Source organism: Abramis brama (assembly GCF_963993115.1).
Source record: "Abramis brama genome assembly, chromosome: 2".
In the NCBI taxonomy this organism is placed as follows: Eukaryota; Metazoa; Chordata; class Actinopteri; order Cypriniformes; family Leuciscidae; genus Abramis; species Abramis brama.
In genome coordinates, this window is record NC_139964.1 from 5,101,986 (window position 1) to 5,126,249 (window position 24,264).

At 38.9% G+C, this 24,264-nt stretch overlaps 1 protein-coding gene across 1 annotated transcript; it reads left to right on the plus strand.

The window, feature by feature from the left end:
* Window positions 1–858: 858 nt before the first annotated feature.
* On the plus strand, window positions 859–4,878 carry LOC311069785 (uncharacterized protein; the record flags this gene model as incomplete). The annotated part of the gene is made up of 3 exons (XM_084093223.1): window positions 859–1,834; window positions 2,135–2,583; window positions 4,858–4,878. The coding sequence occupies exons 1-3, from the start codon at window positions 1,213–1,215 to the stop codon at window positions 4,876–4,878; spliced, it is 1,092 nt and encodes a 363-aa protein (XP_083949349.1). The 5' UTR covers window positions 859–1,212.
* Between the last annotated feature and the right edge of the window lie 19,386 nt (window positions 4,879–24,264).

Here is a 24,264-nt window from a genome sequence, read left to right on the forward strand (position 1 = left end):
ATACTCAAGAATCTCCGTAATGCGGTTTGCCACGAAGATCTTGTACCGGCAGGATTTGGACTGGATCCAGGTCAACACAGTTGTGGAATCAGATCAAAGTGTCACCCTTTCAACATCCAAGGTGAGTTCCTTTTGCAACAGGTTCACCAGCTGAGCCCCGGTCAAAGCAGCACACAGTTCCAAACGAGGAATAGAAATGGTCTACCCTTGAACGAGCCATAACCAGAGATATAGAAATCTCACCATTTCCGTTTACCAGACGCAAATAGGCAACTGAACCATAGGCCTTTTCGGATGCGTCACAGAATATGTGAAGCTCTTTGATGACTGGATCTTCCCAGTTTGTTCTTGGACCATACCATCGAGGTACTTGGAGCTTGACCAAATCTGGCAACTCTTCTTCCCATGCCTTCCAAGCTGCCTTGATCCCCTCTGGGATATCTGAATTATCCCATCCTCTGTTAGGTTTCATCCATAATTGTTGCAGAAGAACTTTAGCACGTGTCGTGAATGGAATAATAAAACCCAGAGGGTCATACTGACGAGCAAGTACCCGATATACAACTCGCAAAGTTAGGACAGTATACTCCACTAGACGGTGCTTGTAGCTCAAAGTATCCTGCAAGCAATGCCAACTTAGTCCAAGAGTTCCCTCGCATGGATCTGTGCAGTCATGACTTAACCACAGGTCAGTATCTACTGAACGAGCTTCGGCTGGTAAGTGGTCAGTCACAGAGACATGGTTTCTGGCCCACTGTCGAATCTTAAAACCTCCTTCACCCAAGGAAGAACGCAATTTCATAAGCATCTCCTTGGCCTCTTTAGTAGTTGGACGCGCTGCTACATTAAACAGAAGCCGCGAGTGAAAATTAATATTGCTTTCTAGTTTGCACTTAAGCCTTTGCTATTGAAGAGTTTCGATTCAGCGCATTCTCACGCTATTCAGACTTAATTGCCCGAGAGAAACAGCTGTACTCACTCAAGCGGTGAAAGCATTATCTGTATATCTGTGTAATTTGTGCGCTGTCGCGGAAGCGTCAGCGGAAGCGTTCAGCTCTCGTGTTCAGCCTCCTCGTGTGAAGACCGACTCGGGTAAAGACCAGCGACTCTACCTGCGCGACTCCACCGAGCAAGGACACCAGAAAGGCACTTAAGTATCTCCTTTTCCCTTTTTCCTTCACTCTTTTTATCTTATTGTTCACCTTAATCAACATGTGCCTTCAATACATTCCTGTTATCTCTCGGCAACGCCCTTTCATCACGTGCAAAAGGCAGCGCAATACTGCCAATCTGCGTCCCATTCTCTCATCCTCACACACTCCTCTCTCTCTTTCCGTGGGTCTATGGAATTGTCAGTCAGCAGTCAATAAAGCTGACTTCATTCCAGCCTTTGCATCTCATTCTTCTCTTAATATCTTAGGCTTGACTGAGACCTGGATCCGGCCAGAAGACTCAGCAACCCCCGCTGCTCTCTCTAACAATTTCTCCTTCTCTCACTCCCCTCGCCAGTCTGGGAGGGGTGGGGGTACAGGGCTCCTCGTTTCTAACAATTACAAATACTCCACGCTCTCTTCTCTATGCAACAACAACTCATTTGAATATCATGCTATTACACTTACAACTCCCATTAAGATCCATATTGTAGTCATTTATCGTCCCCCAGGTCAGCTGGGTAACTTTGTGGATGAGCTGGATGTGCTGCTGTCCACTTTCCCTGAGGACGGCACCCCACTCCTAGTCTTCGGTGACTTCAACATCCATCTCGAAAAGCCGCATGCAGCAGACTTCATCTCCCTCCTAGCCTCCTTCGATCTCACACGACTCATCACCACAGGTACTCACAAATCAGGCAACCAACTGGACCTGGTTTACACACGCAACTGCACCACAGAGAACATCTTGGTGAGACCTCTCCATGTTTCAGATCATTTCCTCATTACTTTCAGTCTACAACTCTCTACCCCTGCACCTCCAACCCCACCTCCAGTCACTTTCAGGCGAAACCTGCGCTCACTCTCTCCCTCACACCTTTCCTCTGCCGTGTCATCTTCTCTTCCCCCACCCTCACAATTCTCATCTCTGGATGTGAATACCGCAACGGATACCTTATGCTCCACTCTAACCTCTTCTCTAGACACTATCTGCCCTCTCTCCTCCAGGCCAGCACGCGCTACTCCCTCCAACCCCTGGTTATCTGAGGTTCTTCGTGAACACCGGACTGAACTCAGGGCAGCGGAGAGGAAATGGCGCAAATCAAAAGACGCATCTGACCTGGGTATGTATCAATCTCTCCTCTCTTCCTTTTCTGTAGATGTTCATGCTGCAAAATCTTCATACTTCCACAACAAGATCAACAGCTCCTCCAACACACGAGTACTTTTCAAGACATTCAACTCTCTCCTCTGTCCACCTCCACCACCACCCACCTCCTCCGTAACTGCTGACGATTTTGCGAACTTCTTCACCAACAAAACTACAACTATCAGCAGTCAGTTCTCGGCTCCACACACACAGGAACCCAGACCGACCCCTTCCTCAGCCAATGTCCCTCTGTCCTCCTTTTCTCCGCTAACCGAGGAAGAAGTATCTACAGTTCTCCTCTCCAGTCATCCTACCACCTGTCCTCTAGACCCCATCCCCTCGCACCTTCTACAAGCCATCTCTCCGACACTTCTACCAGCACTCACACACATCATAAACTCATCCCTCCATACTGGCACCTTCCCTACAGCATTCAAGCAAGCTCGGGTTACTCCACTGCTTAAAAAACCAACACTAAACACATCAACTGTAGAGAATTACAGACCCATCTCCCTCCTACCATTTATTGCAAAGACACTTGAAAGAGCTGTTTTCAACCAAGTAACATCCTTCTTGTCTCGAAACAACCAGCTGGATGTCAACCAATCCGGCTTCAAGAAAGGCCATTCTACTGAGACTGCACTACTATCAGTCACAGAAGCCCTACGGATCGCAAAAGCTGCTTCCAAATCTTCAGTCCTCATTCTCCTGGATCTGTCTGCTGCCTTCGACACTGTGAATCATCAGATCCTTCTGTCCAGCCTCTCATCACTGGGCATCACAGGTACTTCACTCCACTGGTTTGAGTCCTATCTCACAGGTAGGTCCTTCAAGGTCGCATGGAGAGGCGAGCTATCCAGATCGCATCAGCTGACCACAGGGGTTCCCCAGGGTTCAGTTCTTGGACCCCTCCTCTTCTCCATCTACACCACATCACTGGGACACATCATACAAGCGCACGGCTTCTCCTACCACTGCTATGCTGATGACACACAGCTCTTCCTCTCGTTTCAACCAGATGATCCCACAGTAGCTGCACGGGTCTCAAGCTGTCTGGCGGACATCTCGGCATGGATGAAGGAACATCACCTACAGCTCAACCTGCCAAAGACTGAGCTTCTCGTCCTCCCTGCCAATCCATCTCTACAGCACGACTTCACTATCCAGCTAGATTCATCTTCAATCACCCCATCAAGGACGGTCCGAAATCTTGGAGTAACATTTGATGACCAGCTGACCTTCACAGATCACATTTCAAAGACAGCTCGATCATGCAGGTTTGCACTGCACAACATCAGGAAGATCAGGCCTTTCCTAACTGAGCATGCAACACAACTTCTCGTCCAGGCCCTGGTCATTTCTAGGCTTGACTACTGCAATGCTCTTCTGGCCGGTCTTCCTTCAAGTGCAACTAAACCTCTACAGATGATCCAGAATGCTGCAGCTCGTCTTGTCTTCAACGAGCCCAAGAGGGCCCACGTCACTCCTCTGTTCATCTCTCTGCACTGGCTACCTCTCGCTGCTCGCATCAAGTTCAAGGCATTGACGCTTGCTTACCGATCTATCACAGGCTCAGCTCCCTCCTACTTTAACTCATTCCTACGAGTCTACATCCCTACCAGACGCCTACGATCAGTCAACGAGCGACGTCTCGTGGTTCCATCGCAGAGAGCCACAAAATCACTTTCCAGAACATTCTCATTCACAGTTCCATGCTGGTGGAACACTCTCCCCTCCCTCATCCGGAATGCTGAATCCCTGACAACCTTCAAAAAGCATCTGAAAACCCATCTCTTCCGTGAGCACTTAACCACATAAAAAAAAAAAAAAAAAAAAAAAAAAAAAAAAAAAAAAAAAAAAAAAAAAACCCCTCCCCTTTCCCTCTAAAAACCTCACTTATCGGGCTTATGCTACTCTGAATAATGCCTGAACTTTGTATCTTGAGCACTCCTTGCGTAGCTTTGGTTTTTGCCTCTTCATGATGATTCGCTTAATCTAGTCCTGCTTTGTAAGTCGCTTTGGATAAAAGCGTCTGCCAAATGACTAAATGTAAATGTAAATGTAAATGGAAAACTTTGTAGACAATTATCCACATAAAAGGAATGCAAGACAGAAGACTGCACATCTTGAAATTTGACAGGAAGGTTTTGAACACATTTCTGGAGAGCATATATGGCACAACAAGGACTACATGTAGCACCAAAAGGCAAGACCTGCCATTCATAGACATCGACTGGATCATTTCTTCTCATATTTCGCCATAAGAAACATAGCAAAGGAGAATCAGAAGCCAGGAGACAAACTTGATGGAACATTGATCTAATGTCTCCACTTATCGCAACTTGATGTTCTCTAAACCGAAGTAGAACTCCAATCAAGGAAGGGCCTAGAACCGGTCCAGGTAACAAATAGGCATTCAAACTCTCTCCTTGATACTGATAAGAACAATTAAATACCACACAATGCTTGCCATTATGTTCCACAAGATGGTGGGGAATATACCAAGATTCGTCACTGAGATTAATCTCATTTAACTTCAGTTTCTTAACCCTTTAGGCGCCAGAGGTTTTTTCCTAAACCGTTCGATTTTGACATCTTAATTTAAAAAGGCTATATCTTAAAAGTGATAAAAAATAGAGACTTTCTGTAAATTAGAGAAATATTAAGGATGACCCAAAGTTTATGTAGGGATTACATTTTCCCATCTAATTTGCATATTATGACGTCATATGGTGGCGGCGATCTTGGATTATAGAATTTTCATGAAAAGTCACATGTTTAAATGATAAAATGCAGCACTTCTTTCCCCCCAAAATGTCCCTCACCTTCTGTATGCTATATTGCACAATACTGAATGCTCAGGTAAATAGTAAGTAGTAAACAAACTGTGTAAATCATTACTAATAAATGGTAGAAACAAAGCGAATGCATGTAGCGGTTGGCCTTTTGCTGTAGAGATTTTCCATTTACTACAGACAGTAGGCACTCTCATTCCATGTATGGGGCACATATATATTATTCATATGACACACAAAGCCGGCATTCCCATCAGCTTGCGATAGACTATGCATAATAGCCCCTCTGCCCCGTGTCACACCGCCCCGTGTCACACACGAGCAGCGCGGGCGCGGCCAGATCTGCCTCGCGCGCGCGCCGAGTGTGCACAGCTCGGACTACTGTCATTGTCATTGCGACTCCCCACCCTGCCTCCACGTTACCCCCTAACTGTCCTATGAATACTTAGACCTTGTCTAACATACCCGTCTCCACCACAATACTGTCGCCGCGATTGTGGAGAGGCACACGGTCAGAAGACAAAGCTGGCTAGCGCGGTAAAAATCTCCCGCCTCGTTCCCCACAACACTAACACGCCTGCTAACTTCGCGATGAACACTCCGACCCCGGGAAACATTGTTCCCACCACTGACATTGGGCAAAGGTTTCACCGTTTGTGCTTGGTGTAGGGCTACTTTCACTTTCAGAATCACCGTCATCATCAGAGTCCACGAATAGAAGACCCAACACTTCATTGCGGGAAAGCTTTATTGATGCCATTAGATAATAATAATAATAATAATAATAATAATCTAATGCAAATACTCACTGACGTTGACAATATTGCTCTGATAAAATGGCTCACTCGCTCACTAGCTCCGCTTTTGTTCGCACTGATTCAATGCGCTCTAGCTCGAAGATTTTGTATAGAAGCATGACTTTTTTTGAGTCTGGGATGAAGTATGACATGTCTGCAATCTAGTGGAGGGGAGGTCGAACGAAATTTGACACCCTATTTGACAAAATCGGCCGTTTTATTCAGTGCCGCATCTTGTCGAGTAAACTCGACTGTGGCGCCTAGAGGGCTAGCTTAACACATCCAGCTTCAATGAGCTTCTGAATCTCTTGCTCATAAATAGCTGCTTGATCTGGATCCTTAGCTAGCTGTCTCTCCATTCGATGCAAAGCCGGCATTACTGCCTCTTGAGATGCTTTAAGGACTGGTGCATTCTCAACTCGAAGTAAAGGAGTCACATATCTTTTGATTCCGTTAATTTCTTCAAGCTTTGTTTTCTCGTCTAGACACTCGAGAGCTTTCTTATCTTGTTTAGACCGCAGAGCATGCTTTGGAGTCTGAGAGAAAGGAATTACATCAACTTGCCATAACTTCTCCACATCGTTATGCAACTGATCCATGGATAGGGATGCCTGGAAGAAACACTGAGCCATGGAATTAGTCTTCTCACCCAAGGAAGTAGGTCCATGTAATGCCCATCCCAATCGAGTATGCAAAGCAGCTGGACTTCCAGGACGACCAAAACGTGCTCGCTCTTTGGAGCCAAGAAGGTGAGGATGATCAGCTCCCACTAGTAACAAAGGTTTAACTTTCTGAAACTCCTCCAGAGGGAGGCCTCTTAGATGTTGGTAGTGTCTCTGTAGGATTTGCACAGGATAAGTCTGTTCAGGGAAGTCAATCATTTGAGCAGTAAAGGCACCTTGTATCTGGTATTTACTTTGCTTGTGAGAAGCTGGAGATATGGTGAAGGAAACCGTTGCACCTTCAATTTTCTCTGTGTCTTGCCGAATGGTTCGAAGAACCAATGATTCTTCCGCCCCATGAAGACCTAAACTCTCTGCTGCAGAAGACATGAGCATGGTTCTTTCTGAACCGTCGTCTAGAATGGCATACGTCTCCAGAGTCTTTCCTTTGTGGCTCAGAACTACCTTCACAATTTTCAGAAGAACAGAGTTCGGACCACTTGATCGGATCAAATAAAATATCCTAGAATCTGGTTTGCAAACATTTACTTCATGCAGTACTCCTAAATGACGATCTTGACACAATGGACATTTTCCTCTTAAGTCACACTTGGATGATCTATGGGCCCAACCACATCTCCAACAACGATTATTGTCAACAATCCATTTCCGTTTGTCTACCGTATCGAAACTCTGAAATTCAGGACAATGACTGAGATGATGATCATTACTGCCACAGCTTGCACATGATGGTTTAAGGCCCTCCTTCTTGCCGTGTCGCTGAATTTTGTTGTTTGCAGTTTCAGTGTTCTTTCTTTGAGTGGGATTAACTTCTTGACTTATGCCATGAAGAAATGTAGCTGTGTGATATTGGGACTTGGTAGGCCTTGCTTCTCTTACCTGGTACTTCTTCATACTTTTAGATTGTTCAAACACTTGGGTAGCTAGATTCTGACAATCTGATTCCTCTTCCAACCAAACTGAAAAATTCACCAAGTTATAGGACTGGTCTGGTCGGGTGGTTTTAGCATATCTTGCAAAACTAGCAACCTGATGTGCTGGAAGTTTACTGAGTAACTGATGGACATGTGATGCACAAGATAATTCCTTTGCTCCTTCTTCATGATCCCAGGATTGAAGCATTCCCACAAGAGCTTGAACCTGTACAGCAAAGTCGCCGAATCCAACAGAATCTCCTGAACGTACAGCGGGTAAGTTCTTAATTGTAGCAATCTCTCGCAGCACCAACTGGTGGGGTTGCCCATATCTTTTCTGAAGAGCTTTTAAGGCAGTAGTATAAGGCTGGGAATGATGGGCATAAGCCAAGGCCAGAAGTCGAGCTACCTCCAACTTCAAATGATCCAGAAGAATGATACTTGTATTGCTCAGTTTCCTCTGAGGGTAACAAATTCTTTAAAGCCATATTCAGCATGGCAAACTCTTGGGGGTCATCACTCTTCAAATATGGAAATGAAAGTCTTTCAATACGGGCTGACCTGGAAGGATGTAGAGCTGGCATACTTGTGTGTGACACATTCACTGGTGAATGAATAGACATATGCTGGTTAGGTACCATCATTTGCATTCCAATTGGGGAAAGTGCAGTTATTTGATTCACATCTCTTTGCTGCCCCTGAGGTGCTGATGGAGTGGTTATAACTCTGGGTATCAAAGGATTCTGATGGGACATAAGGAAGGATTATTTTGCTACGGCACAGTTCTAGTTGTCTGCTGTTCTAAAATAAGTTTGATGTGAATGAACAAGAGAAGCATAAGTAAATCCAGCTGATAAATCTCTAGGAGGCAATGTTGCAACCCTTGAAGGAACTGGTGGAACATTCTGGATATGAGATGGATATAATACTGGATAAGGAAAATCAGGTAGATATGGAGGCCTTAACAATCCTCCATTTGGAGGGAAGGTTGGCCAACTTGGAGGCATCCACAATGCATTTCCCTGCATTTGATCAGGCGGCCAAAGGCTTTGATCCCTTCCTACATGTTGATCACTGGGATAAAAACTGGGATTCATTTGATGATGACTGACTGAAGATGAAAGACCATTACGTTATTGCTGAGTTAAGCCTTCACCCATTACATTTGGATGCATTGAAGGTTGTGACCTGAGGTTATCTGGGAAAGGAACTGAAAGCCTAATAGGTGGACATGGATCAGAAAGCTGCTGGTGTTGTCTCTCTGATGGCCCTCTAACGATGGCTGCTGAGGAAGTAGGCATTGAAGAGGTAGGTGGCACATACTGAGATGGGGGCAAAGTATTTTGTCCCTGAACTTTTGGTGGTGTAGAAAGCACATTATCCTGCTTGGTTTGATGTCGTCGCATACATTCACTCAACTCATCCACAATAGAATCTCTGGCGTTCATCTCATCTTGCTGGTTTGCTTGTATTGGGATATGAACAGGGGATGCTTGAATAGAACTGCATTCAGAACCAGTAGAAAATGAAGAACTTCTTTTCCTTTGCATATCCTTCATCATGTGTCCCACATCCAACAACATTCCTTTCATTTGTTTAATCTCCTCAGACAAAGACTTCACCTCATTTTGAGTTGCAGTAATGGAAGCTCCTTGTGATGCAACCAAATGGCTCAAATCTTCTGGCTGATGTGACAATTGTCCAACTGGATGCATTGAAGGATTTAACTGAGTCATCATATAATCTTTGTGCCATCTTGGAGGTTTTACAATCCTTGATGAACGTTTATAGCCTGACTATGTCAGACTTCGTATTTCCGCTCATTTTCATTTCGCTTCTGTACTCAGTCTGAGACAGCGTCATAGCTTTCCGTTTTCCTCCGGCCTGAAAACAGCCGGCCAATCAATGAACAGAGGGCGGGCTGAGAGCCGTGACGTAGACGCTGATTGTACCGTGGATGCTTAGATTTACTTCACATAATCTGCAAAAGTCGTTCACAGCCATGTTCACTCCGGTTTTTCGCTCAATGGTTTTGTTTTCGCATCATACATGTGTTTACAGTGGAAGTTAGATGCGGCTGAGCATGCGCATAACACACGCCATAACCAAACGTTATGTGATTGGCTTACGGATAACCAATGATTTTAAACTTCAGACAAGAATGTTGATTTGAATGATTTGTATGTTGCTACTGGAATGGTGGGTCCATTAAAACTCATTCAGTCATCAAGTACTTTTCCCAGTTTATCTGTGGTGACATATAGGAGTAGACATTTCACAGATGGCAGTGATGGTAATTGTTGGTTTCTAAAACCCATATACAAAACCATTAATGAATACAAACACAATTGCAAATCTTAAATCATACATCTGAAATCAACTTTAGCAATCAAATGTGTATAACATCAAAGAGCTACTAAACATAACTAGAATTCAATATATCATATCAAGCACATAATCCTTTAAACTAAACAAACAATCAAAAAGGAAACTTACATGGTCAACAACGCAACAATTCCACACAAGCCATGTCTGAATGACAGCTTTTTGGTACAAACAAGAGGAGACTGAAACATAATAAGTAAGGGGCCACAGGTGATCTTTATCAAGACTCAGTCAGCCAATCAGATCACAGTAGGATTTTCTACAGCAGCACTAAGATCGAGTAACACTGATAGCGAGATACAACCACGATCGGATGATAGGAGTCTAAATCCTGACTGGAAATATATCATTTCTTTCTAAAAAGGAACATAGTTGTGAGGATACTGCCCTTTCTAGTATCTTTGACAGAAAAGGTAGATTTGAGATCGGCCTGTAATTGACTAATTCTGTAGGATCAAGTTGCGTTTTTTTAACAAGCGTTTTTTTAACAAGCGGTTTAATCATAGCCAGCAAGTTTTCGGTACATATTCTAGTGACAAAGATGAATTAATGATATTAACCCTCTGAGGTCTGAGCTGTTTTCTGGGCCCTGGAGGTGTTCTGACATTCTCTGACATTTCTGGTTATTTCTGTTACTTGTGACATTTTCATGGCTAAAGTCTAATTACACTGTATTCAGCACAAACTCTGCTACAATAATATATCAGCAGCATGTATGTAAAAGTTTGTAGTTTTGAGATAATGACATTTATGCGTGGTTTTTGAAAATACAAAAAAAAATTCTCACTGAAATAAGGCCATGAAACCCATACTGATTATTTCTTCACAAGACTTTTGAAAATTGTATGACGTAGCCTAGAATATTTGCTGCAAAACTTTGTGAAAATCACCCTGACTGCTCATTCAGATAAGACAATATATTGATTTAAAAATTTTACGACGTGTTTTGTGTGAAAAAGCCTTATGCGAGAGCTCATTAATATGTAAGCTTTTCTCACCTGAGAAAGACAAAGAACCTCCCCTAACGGCCCTATTAGGAGCTATCAGGCCCCTATCATTCTGAGCAACCTTGCACAATACTGTAAATGAGGAGATTTAAAAAAGAATGGCTTTTAAATTGTTTGGATTTATTTACAACACAACATAATCCAAAGATACACAACAAATGCCAAAAAAGCACTTCAAAGACAGAGACCTTTGTGCCATTCCTAAAAACATTGTACATACCTTTCATTTCCAAGATTTTCACTTTACCATGTTCACGTACTGAGACTCATGTGAATGTTGAAGTCCTCAGTGGCATCTGGGACCTGAAAAAAAAAAAAGTGAACATACTGATATCAAGAGAAAGGCCTGCACGATTTTGGAAATAAATATTAGATTTTTCTGGTTAAAATTGCTTTTTAAAATTCCTTTTTAAAATTCACAGAATACACACACACACACACACACACACGTTTCCAAGGATATATAATATAATGAACACCAGGTTTGTTGTGCCTTGTAGGCATAAGGTATATGCGCAGTGCGGATAAAATAATAATAACAATAAATAACCTATAGCAGCCTATAAATCTTCCAAAAGATTTCAGTAACAACTAAGCTAGAGAAAAATATATTGATTATCATGTTACTTCAAATGTTTCCATCCGTTATGATGATATGAAATGAGATAATAATAAAAACATGAAGCCGTTTGGTGCGTTTTGCTTTCATCCAAAATATGATACATTCAAACGCGATCGCTTGCAAAATATGATACATTCAAACGCGATCGCTTGCAAAATATGATACATTCAAACGCGATCACTCTCAAATATAAAACATTATGGTTACCATAAACATATCTATGTTTGAGCAGATATCCACAAACACAGTAAACACGGGTCTAAATATTATAATATTCCCCATATATCTAGCAACAGTTCAGCTGCAACGTGACATTTATGCAACAATAACAAACTAGGCTATGTAAGAATTTCTTACCTTATCTTTCTTGTCTTCAAATCGCGTTCTTCTTCTTCTGAGGTAGCCTAAATCCAATGTAAGCTCAGGCACGTCTTTCAAACTCGACGAAAAGTGAAGTGAAGTGTTTTGTTGTTGAGGTAACGAGCGCGTTCGCGTTCCATGTGGAGATTTGCATGTGAATATCTTTTGCGCGAGTAGGCGTGGCCAAATTAACTGTAATGAGCAAGCGTTTGAGAAGCTGGACATCTTGTTGGTTTTATACAAATTACTTAAACAGAGAATATTTGTTTTCGTTTTGAATCCGATCATTTAAAAGTACACACTTAAATGTTTATAAAGGTATATGGCTCATAAATGTGTGACAAGTATTCGCTGAGTTTTGTTTCAGTTTATAGACGTGCTCAAGAAAAAAAAGTTCACCGCGACAGAGAGGCAGAACGCACACCCTGTTTATTTTCTTTATTTTACAAAAGCACAATGTTTTGATTTTATTGTAAGTGGACACATACAAAAGGAGAAATATCACAGATTCTTTTTTTATATTTCTTTTTTCTGTATGACCATAAATGATGGAGTAATTTAAGTTTATAGTGCTACAATGTGGAGAAAATCCGGCAAAACGCGTCGGCGCGTTTGTCGACCTCAGAGGGTTAAGAAGAGGATTTGTGACCTCTGGAAGCAACTCTTTCAGTAGCTTAGTCGGTATAGGGTCTAACATACATGTTGTCGATTTAGATGATTTAACGAGTTTAGTAAATTCTTCCTCTCCTATAGCAACGAATGAATCAAATTTTTCTTCAAGGAGACTACAATGCACTGCCTGATGCGATACTGTAGTAGATGGTTGCATAGTTATAATTTTCTCCCTGATATTATCAATCTTGTTAGTAAAGAAGTTCATAAAGTCATTACTGCTGTGCTGCTTGGAAACGTCTGGGGTTGAAGATTTATTTTTCGTTAGTTTAGCCACTATTTCAAATAAACACCTAGGGTTTTGTTTATTTTCTTCTAATAGGGTTGAAAAATAAGCAGATCTAGCAGCTTTTAAGGCCTCTCTGTATGCAATCGAACTGTCTTTCCATGAAATGCGAAATACCTCTAGTTTTGTTTTCTTCCAGTTGCGCTCCATTTTTCTGGCTGCTCTCAAGGGCCCAAGTGTGCTTGTTGTACCACGGCATTGGACTATTTTCTTTAATCTTCTTTAAGCGCAAAGGAGCAACTGTGTCTAAAGTGCTGGAAAAGAGAGATTTAAAAGTTTCTGTTGCAATATCTAGTTCTTCTAAGGTATCTGGGATGCTGAGATGATGAAACTAATCAGGAAGATCATTAATAAAGCAATCTTTAGTGGCAGAAGTGATAGGTCTAACATATTTGTAACACAGAGTCGACTTTGCAGCCTTGGCTAAATGAAGTTTACATACACTCTCAGAAAATAAAGTACATAATTGTACCTTTAGGGGTACAATGGCTTGTCACTGGGGCTGTACCCTCAAGGGTACAATATTGTACCCTTGGCATAGGGTACATATTTGTACCTGTGGTGACAATTTTGTACCTTTATTTAACAATACAAAAATGGACCCTTCAAAAATGGTACAAAATTGGCTTTGACAGGGTACAATCGTTGACAACAATGATATATATATATATATATATATATATATATATATATATATATATATATATATATATATATATTACACACACGCTGAATTAAAATCAGAATATATTAAATCCTTTTCATTTTCACATTTTCCAACATTTCATTTTAAACTCAATGTCTAACTGTGACATAAATTATTATCATCCGAGTAAATGTCATTTGCCTGAAAGTCCATTTCATCTCCTTTCATCTCGACGACGGTTACTTCTATGCCTGCTTCTGATATTTTCTGAAGGACCTCCTAGGTTGAAAGTCCTGTAAGAACCATGAGTAATCATGGAATCACAGTGATGCTGTAATCAACAATATACATTTAAGTCAGAGATTAGACTTTAAATGAGTTCAGTGATTCAGGTCAAATTATGATTAAGTCAAAACATAACCAACACCACCTGATCAACTTATCTCTTTGTTCATCTAGCCATTATAACTCAGATACAACAGCCAAACAAAACCTAATGTTAACAGTTTAAGGGTCAAAAGACCCAAATAAAGCAAACACTGATCACCATAACGGTGTCTTAAAAAATATATTTTCTCCTTCAGTGATTCTGCTCCCAGGAAAGTTCATTTAACACTGGAGTTTTTGCTGTGTTATAATGATTTAATATCAGTAAATTGACTTACAAAACTTTTATTTCCTTTATTTCAAGGCTACTCTGATATAGTGATAAGTTAAAATCTACCTTAAATGATTAAGGTATCATTAAAACCTTTAAAAAAAAAAAAAAAAAAAAAAAAAAAAAATTACTTAGCAGAGGCTGTCTTTTGATATTGTACCTTAACCTTTAAAATAAACGGTATATATTTGTACCTTTTAATGCTTGGGGACATATATGTACCTTTTTGACCCTCAAAAAGGTACATATATGTACCTTGGGGGACAGAAATGGACTCCTGCTGTACCCCTATTTAGTGTAAGACTAAATAATGTTCTGAGATGTCATCGCTCTGCTGCAGAATTTTAACGGCATCAACATTGATTCCATGTGATAATATTAGATCTAGAGTATGATTACGACAATGAGTTGGTCTTGACACCTGTTGTCTAACTCCAATATAGTTCAGAATGTCTTTAACCCTTTCACGCATAGTGGTCACTACAGTGGACAGCTATTAAAAAAGCATTTTCTTGAATTTGCACGGGTTTTTATGGCAAAGTTGCACATCAGCCTCTTCATGGGACCCTGGAGCATCATCCTATAAATTGCAACCAAGTGGCAAGCCTTTGTGTTTCGATTTTTTCCCCCTCCAAACCAAGATGGCCAAGGGTCAGTCAGACATGCCAAGTTGCTCCGGAATATCCACCCATTCCTTCTATCCTAGGAGACTCTTGTAGGTAAAAAAAATATTGCAGCATCAAGCAATATCTAATGAGTCCTATCACAGTAAAATTTTCCAAGTTTTGATTTTAGATTGAGAGAAAACTCTGATTAATCACATGTCCACTGTAGTGGACGTCATGCATCAACTGCTATATTTCAGCTACAATTCATAATTATAATGTGAATATTGTTTTTGAAATTTAAAACTTAAAAACTTAATCTGCAGTGACTTTTTTTACTGTAAATAAATGTACTTGTATTATTAGAATGTAATTTTCATTGACATCGAAAAAAGTAATGTGATTACATAATGTATGACACTTGTAATGCATTACTTTACTTGTTAGATCAAAAAGTAATCTGATTTCGTAATGCACGTTATTGTAATGCATTTTTTTACTCATAACATCAAAAAGTAATCTGATTACGTAATGCATGTTACTTGTAATGCGTTTCTTTACTCGTAACATCAAAAAGTAATCTGATTACATAATGCATGTTACTTGTAATGCGTTTCTTTTACTCGTAACATCAAAAAGTAATCTGATTATGTAATGTGCGTTATTGTAATGCGTTTCTTTACTTATAACATCAAAAAGTAATCTGATTACGTAATGCATGTTACTTGTAATGCGTTTCTTTACTCCTTATATCAAAAAGTAATCTGATTAGGTAATGCACATTACTTGTAGTTAATTACTTATTAGTTCAAAAAGTAATCTGATTAGGTAATGCATGTAACTTGTAACACATTACTTTACTTGTAACATCAAAAAAGTAATCTGAATGCGTTATGCATGTTACTTGTAGTGCGTTACCCCCAACACTGATCATTTCAGATGAGATTGAAAAAACGTATCGCTAAGTTTTCTCAGAGGAGGGCTATGATAGAAATGTGCATGTCCATCTTGAACATAATCAGAATTATCAGCTAATAGGGGTAAATCTCCATACTCTGGTGCACTGGAGGGATCATCTGAGTGGTTTCCACAGTTGTACCTTGACAGACTGTAGAAAAATCTGATGGAATCACGTCCTCATGTTCTGATATCAAAGATACGCGAAGTGCAACTTGTATGAAGTTGTATGAAGCCTTTGCAATATTTTGCATTTATATTTTGTATATATTTTATAGTTTTCACATGATTTGATATAATTGTATTGATTAGTTTGTTAAATTCACATACTTTATCTGTTTGATTATTGTCTTATATTTAATATAGTATATCTTAAGTTTAAACCAACCGCATGCTGTCCACTCAAGTGGACATCTGAAGATCTCTTTGAAAAATTTGTAAAAAAATAAAATAAAAATCAATTCTTGTTTTTCATGCCCTAAGAGCAATAAAAACACATAGGAAAAAAAATCCTGACTGAGGTTATCATAATTCATGCATGAAAGGGTTAAATGCCAATCCCAATGCATCTTTTTCGTTATCTACATGTATATTAAAATCACCAACAATTAGTACTTTATCTGCAGCCAATACTAACTCTGATAGAAAATCAGCAAATTCTTTGATAAAGTTTTTATGGTGCCCTGGTGGCCTGTATACAGTAGCCAGCACAAATGTTAAACGTGATTAATCATTTACACTAGATAGTGTTACATTTAGCAACAACACTTCAAAAGAATTATATTTAAAACAAGACTTCTCAGTAATTCTGAAGATATTACTATAAATTACACCAACACCTCCCCCTTTGCCTTTCAGACGAGGTTCATGTTTATAACAGTAATCTTGCGGGGTGGACTCATTCAGTGGCGCAGATAGGATTTTTTAACTGGGGGGGGGACCAAGCTGTCAGCAAATGATTTAAACTCAATTCGTTATTTTGCGTAATTTGGGCTTTAACTAGTGCTCAAGTAGTTACTTTGCGTAATTTGGGCTAATGATTTGCACTAAAAAGCCAGTGGGGGATTCTTATTTGAAATCATGGATAAACAACAATGAACAAAGGTAAACAAAGGCCTACTTGATCACCACTGGCAATACATGATCAGACTGTTATTTGACTAGTATGCCAATCACCCACACTGTAAAAAAGAATACATTGATTTTATTAGTATCTAATTAATAAAAATGAGGCAACAGATTACAAGCAATATTATTAATTAAATTTAACAAATTAGAATTGAGTAATAATTAATCAAATGAATTCCTTAAAAGTTAACCATTTAAAATGAGTAAAATTTACTAAATATCTTTTATTGCCAACATTGAAGACACCTGGTGTTAACAAGCAGAATCACTGAAGGAGAAAACCATAATTAAAGTCACCATTGTGGAGATCAGTGTGTGTTTTAGTTGGGCTCTTGACCCTTAAATTATTAACTTTAAGTTTTGTTCGGCTGCTGTACATGAGTTATAACAGCCAGATGAACAAATAGAAAAGGTGATCTGATGGTGTTGGTTGTGATTTAACATAATCATTATTTCACAATCATTAGACCTGAATCACTGAACTCATATAGAGTCCAATTTATGAGTTAAGTTAACTTTATTAATTACAGCAGTATAATATTTTTAGCCTTTTCAATGAAATCCAAATGATCAAATCAATAATTAAAAAAAATAAAATAAAATATATATATATATATATTTTTTTTTTAGGCACAAACACACATCAAGATTTTACGTATGAATCTCAGCAATGGTGACAAACAGATCACCTCTGAACATAAGCTCATTATTTATTCATGCAGCAATGCATGATGGGAGCCATGAATGAGTTTTGATTGGTGGCACCCAGAATGCACTGCAACAGGCTTTATAAATGTCACCATTGTTGAGATTCACAGGCTGATTATTGATGTCTGTGTGTCTCCCTTTTATGTAAGAGAAACTTTTTAGAAATTATTTGCCTTACATTGTAAAATTTAAAAAATATTATGCCGTACAAGGCCAGTGCTGCTATAATTAATAAAGTAAACCTAACTCATAAATTGCACTCTATGAGTTCAGTGATTCAGGTCAAATGATTGTGAAATTATGATTATGTTAAAACACAACCAACGCCACTACATCACCTTTTCTCTTTGTTCATCTGGCTGTTATAACTCATGTACAGCAGCCAAATGAAACTTAAAGTTAATCATTTAAGGTCAAGAGCCCAACTAAAACACACACTGATCTCCACAATGGTGACTTAAATTATGGTTTTCTCCTTCAGTGATTCTGCTTGTTAACACCAGGTGTCTTCAATGTTGGCAATAAAAGATATTTAGTAAATTTTACTCATTTTAAATGGTTACCTTTCAAGGAATTCATTTGATTAATTATTACTCAATTCTAATTTGTTAAATTTAATTAATAATATTGCTTGTAATCTGTTGCCTCATTTTTATTAATTAGATATCAATAAAATCAATGTATTCTTTTTTACAGTGCACCAAAACTTCATGTCTTCAGCAAAGTATGTTTTATTGTAAACATTTGCTTATCTCAGCATACAAAGTCTATCATTATGAATTCTACTGTCTTTTTCTACTGTGGCTGCCCTCCTGCAGATCCTCACTTGACTGACTAGGGCCTGCCTTACTGTCATCAGAAATCACCTGCAGGCCAGGAGGACATTTTAAATCTTATAATTTCAGTTAACCCTCTATACCTCTATAGAATTTCACAACAATGTGAAATACAACATTTTCCTGAGAATGAATGGCTAAAATACTATTTGAAATGTCTAAGAATAACTCAAAATTTTAAATGTAAGTGTTAATTACAAGTTTGTTGCAATTTATAGATTAGAAATATCTTTCAAATGATGTATGACATATTAAGAATTGTTTTTCATAGCCTATAATTTAAGAATCTATATCCTCCGTTGCTCCGTACAATAAAAAAAACATGATTTCCTGCTATAAGAGGATGTCAAAAGTTTATGTAGGCCTTTATTTGTTGTTTGCATAAACCTTGCACCAAACAAATTTACTTATTATAATTATTTTTATAGTGGCTTACATGACAGTGAACATACCTCAGTCAATTTAAACAGTACAATGGGTTAAATGATAAGATAAAACATTATTTCCTGACGACGATAAATTGTTTGATTTATCCAACCATTCTTTTATGTGTTCATTCATTATTTGTCTCTGTCCACTCACCTAAATGCATAGTTATGGTCTCCACATTTGGCTGTGTTTGGCTGCTAAGTGCAAAAGCCTTCTTGCCATTATTGTCAGACTAGCTATTCCCCTTAACAAATCTAATCTGCCACATCTGGGAAAGTCAACAGGCATAGGATACTTACATTGTTTGGTTTTTGAAAAAACGAGGTGATTGTTTTTTGTCTCTTCATTGCCTTTATGTGGCATTTATACAGTCGATTTTTTTCAGTTCAGAAAATTACCGACTATCAGTCATAGATGGTATATGATCACTATGGTTACCGCTCCTACAGGCACGATTGAGGCAGCTACCAACTCCTCATAGGACCCCGGCGTCACTCAGGAGCAGTAGCACACACACAGAGAGAGAGTGTAAACGTCGGTGGCATTGTGTGTTTATTGACAACAGAACAGCGTGTAGTGAGAACGTGGGTACAAAGTAATGGTGACCAGTGTAGATTATTATTGTGTGTCAGCCTGCGTCTGCCCCGACCCGATTCTGAAGCAGCGGCGGGCCGGGACACTACTTTGGCTAATGTACATAGCGAAAACACTGGTTAATCCTCTGTTTTACCGATTTTTGTCGCCTTTCGTAGGGATAGTGAGGGGAACGGGGGACGGATCGGGTCACTATGAATCTGGGGGGGTCATGTCCCCCCCGTCCCTAGTGCCATCTGCACCCCTGGACTCATTTAAAGTAATATAATTGTCTGGTTTTAGCCAGGTTTCTGTCAAACACAGCACATCTAGATTATAGTCTGTAATCATATCATTGACAATGATTGCTTTTGAAGTAAGGGATCGAATATTCAGCAACCCAAGATTTATCATTTGTTCATCCGTATTATATCTGTTTTTTATTTGTTGAACATCAATTCAATTTTTACCCTTGAATGGGTTTAGGAGTTTTTTGTATGTCCTAATTCGGGGAACAGACACAGTCTCTATATGATGATATCTAGGTGAAAGAGGCTCTATGTGATGTGATTTATCTGACCTTGGTGACGCGAGACAGCTAGCAGACGGTCGGTTTAGCCAGATTGTCATGTTTGAGCTCTAAGACTATGAGCCACATTACTAGAGAGAAGAGCAGCACCATCCCAGGAGGGATGAATACCATCTCTTTTCAACAGGTCAGGTCTGCCCCAAAAACTTTTCCATTTGTCTATGAATTCTATATTATTTTGCGGACACCACCTTGACAACCAGCCATTGACTGAGGACAATCTACTAACTATCTCATCACTCCGGCGAACAGGAAGGGGGCCAGAGCAAATTACAGTGCCTGACATCGTACTTGCAAGTTCACACACCTCTTTAATGTTAATTTTTGTGATCTCCGACTGGCGGAGTCTAACATCATTAGTGCCGACGTGAATAATAATTTTAGAGAATTTACGATTAGCATTAGCCAGCACTTTTAAATTTGCTTTGATGTCAGGTGCTCTGGCTCCTGGCAAACATGTGACTATGGTGGCTGGTGTCTCTATTTTCACGTTCTGTGTAATAGAATCGCCAATAACTAGGGCACATTCAACAGGATTCTCAGTGGGTGTTTCACTGAGTGGGAGAATCTGTTTGATGTTGTAATCGGAACGGAAGAGCTGTGTTTTGTCCCGCGACTACAACGTCTCACCGTCACCCAATTGCCCTGCTGCACGGGCTCTACAGCTGGAACCGAACAGTGTACAGAGTTCACTAAGCTAGTCGCATCCAAAGCAGTATCTAAAGCCCTTGCACTCTTACAATTAACCTCGATTAAAGTTTGGATGTCTCTAGTTCTGAAATCTTCTCTGCCAGCCTGACTATCTCCCTGCATTTATCACATGTAAATCCTGTGCCGACAGAGAAGGCTATGCTATACATGTTACATGAGGTGCAGGTGACAATAAGAGGAGAAGATGACATGACTCACCGTGTTTGTTGACTGATACTCACCACAGTTTTTTGATGAACTCGTAAAAGGCGTGAGAGAAAAAATAAATAAATATAGAGCGCATGGAAGGCGCAAGCGCGTTAGAGAATAAATAAATAAATAAAAAGCGAACGGAAGGCACGGGCGCGCTAGAGAATAAATAATAAATAAAGAGTGCACGGATGGCACGCTAACAGACTAGCAAATTACAAGCGTGTTGTGCAAGCAATAACGATTTAGATTGAAGCTAGCGATGTCAGGTTAATGTGTGATGTTGATTAAGTTATATTTAGCAGTATAAATAACAAGGAATGATAGTAAATAATGATTAAAACAGAAAGATACTAAGCTTACAGACGCAAACCAGCAGCAGCAGGGCAGACAGGAGCAATCCAACACAACTTCATTTACAGCGTTTGGTTCAATCCATCTCTAATCTCTCAATCCACAAGCTCAATGTGACACTGCCTCCTACTGGCAGAAAGAGCTCAATGTACAGTTTCAGGATGAGCTCAATGAGTCCTTTATCTAGATTTACTGATGAAAAGTCATTATGGGGCGGTTTCCTGGAATGGCCCATTAAACCAGATTAACAGAAATCTGCTTTACCTGTAATGCTTTATCTAGTCCTAAACTTCTGGTCTCGTCCAGAGTTTAAGCTCATCCAGGACCAAATTGAGGCTTAAATTAAACCTACCAGAAGGCAGGTTTAACTTCAGATTAATGTTGTGTTCCAAAGAAGACTCATGTGTTACTAGGATATATATATATATATATATATATATATATATATATATATATATATATATATATATATATATATATATATATATATATATATATTTTATTTTATATATTTTTTTATATTATATGTTTTTTATATATTTTAATGTTCAGCAATACCAATTGTAAAAGCGGTCTCAAGGTAATTGCAAGTCATGTGTCATGAATTGCATGTGAGACTAAAGCCCTATTCGGACGGGACTAGTTTCACAGGGGGATGTTAGAGAAATTTATATTTCACAGACGTACTTTGAGATTTTAATCCTGTCCGAATCTGCCATGTCTGTCTTTTTCTCACACGACCTCTGTAAAATTTCCAGAGCAAATTACCTACTGTTTTTCGTCAAACTCGGCGGTCCTCAGAGAAATCTAATCCCGTCCGAATGCGAATGTCTGTGATTGTCGAAAATGTTTTTTTCCAAAACGCTTTTTCTTGTGTGTTTTGGTCAACGTGAACTACCGTACAATCTCTCGCTATCGTGCCGGTATTCAAGTTTCTGCTTTTTGCGCACCGATAATGGATGTAGATGTGTTCGGTACACTGCGAAGAAATAAAAAAATGAAATCAACAAGAAGAGCCAAATCACGTAAACTGTTAAGACTGGCTACTGTAATATCAGTTTCAAGTAAGATTACTTTCATTTCTGCACTTAATTACATAACGTGTAAATTATATAAGTTAAAACTTTTTATTCCAGTGGGTTTATTATAAGAACCCAGTTCTATAAAATCATGATGATAAATGTATGTTTAGTTTTTTTATACTACAATTTTTATCAAATATTTACAAAACACTAAATACGTTAGGACGTTTTACTTTATATTTCATACGCAATCCACGCATTCTGAACACGTGATCTTCTGCAATGCCCACATGTAAAACACAGACACTCCTACCTCGGTAATAAACACAGAGATGTTAGTACCATCCGAACCCGTACATGAAATCACAGACGTAGGTTGATAAGAATTGTAACTCAAACGTCGTTTGGAAAACTAGTCCCGTCTGAATAGGGCTTTAGAGTGCAAGTAACTGAGACCTCCAAGTTGTGCACGTTTATAGCGCCCTCAAGTGGCATTTGTAATTTGTAATGTCCGTAACTTCAATTTGTAACTTCAGTGTAGAAATGAATAGTTCATCAAGGTAAATACTGTCATAGTATATTTTGATTTATAAATGATTTTAGTAGTTGCACAGTTTACAGTTTATACAGCAGCATATTATCTGCACAATGTTCTGTATAAACACGTTCAGAAAGCTGTTTTCAAAGGAGAGTGGCAGTCCTGTTAAATGTCAACATCAAAGAAAGTGTGAAGTTTGTCATTGTGTATTTTGTGTGTTTGAGAATCTAAAGTATAATAAATGTGAGCATATAATCATCAAATCAATAGAGAAACTAAACAGTCTCAGGAAGCTGCAGTCACATGATCATAGTGAGTTTTTCAACAGAAGGTTTTGACTGCCATCAGCACTTTCACTCTGTGCAGTTCAGAGAGAAGACAGCAGAGAAACCCGAGTGACGACAACACAGTAACTATGACTTCAACACAGAAAGGTCTGTATAAACCTTTTAACAACACTGATACTTCTCTTTCTTTACTGTTACTCTACAGAGAGATCCTCAACAGGAGCGGTTAAAAATAAACTTATAAAAAATCATGCAATATATTTATATTTTGTATTATTTTCTGTTGAAACAGAATAGAAAAAGAGATATTTCAGAGATCTGTTTTATTATTTTAGACATAGTTATCAGTTAGAACCTCTCAATGCAATTTTAAAACAATATTATGTTGTTTTAAGTAATTATCAAGCAACATTTGCTTGTTTTGTACACTGTAAAATCCAACAGTGATTCTAACTAACGCTTTTTAGTTAACTTTACTTAATGTCTTAACTTAATTGTAAAAACCTAGTAATCTGCACTATTTACATACTATGCTTTGTTTACTCAGAAAACCCAAGTTAAGATTAATTGATTGGTTTGAGTGTTGCTTTTTGAGGGGAGGAAAATCTTAATGGACTTTTCACTTCTGCAGTTTTTTTTCTCTGTTTGCATTCACTCATTCCCTAAAGTCATCTTGAATGTCAACATTTTAATACAACTGAAAAATTTGAGAGAACATTACATGACTTCATAAATTGATGTTGATTTTCCTAAAATATTTAGTCACCATTATGGTGACCAGTGTTCCCTTCGGTTGGCCACTTGGAACTTCATTTATACTATTGTAATTCTCTTCCCATTGATTGCAACAAGAAATCAGTTATTATCATATATATATATGTATGTATGTATGTATGTATGTATGTATGTATGAATGAATGATGTATAACATAACTATATTTCATGTCATTAATGATCTAATTTTAATGCAAACACTTATGTCCTAAAAATCTTGTGAAACTTTTAATTGGGTTTATATAATCCCTCTATATTTGTCACAATCTTGCAACTGATCATACATGAGTCACACAGACTTCAACATTCAGCATGCAAAACACAACAATGGTACCAATTATATTTTATTTAAAGTAAATTATCAAGTACTCTCTACAGTTCTTTTTTAGTTACTAGAACTCTTGTGTAAGTAAACTATACTAACTAAGCATTTGTCAG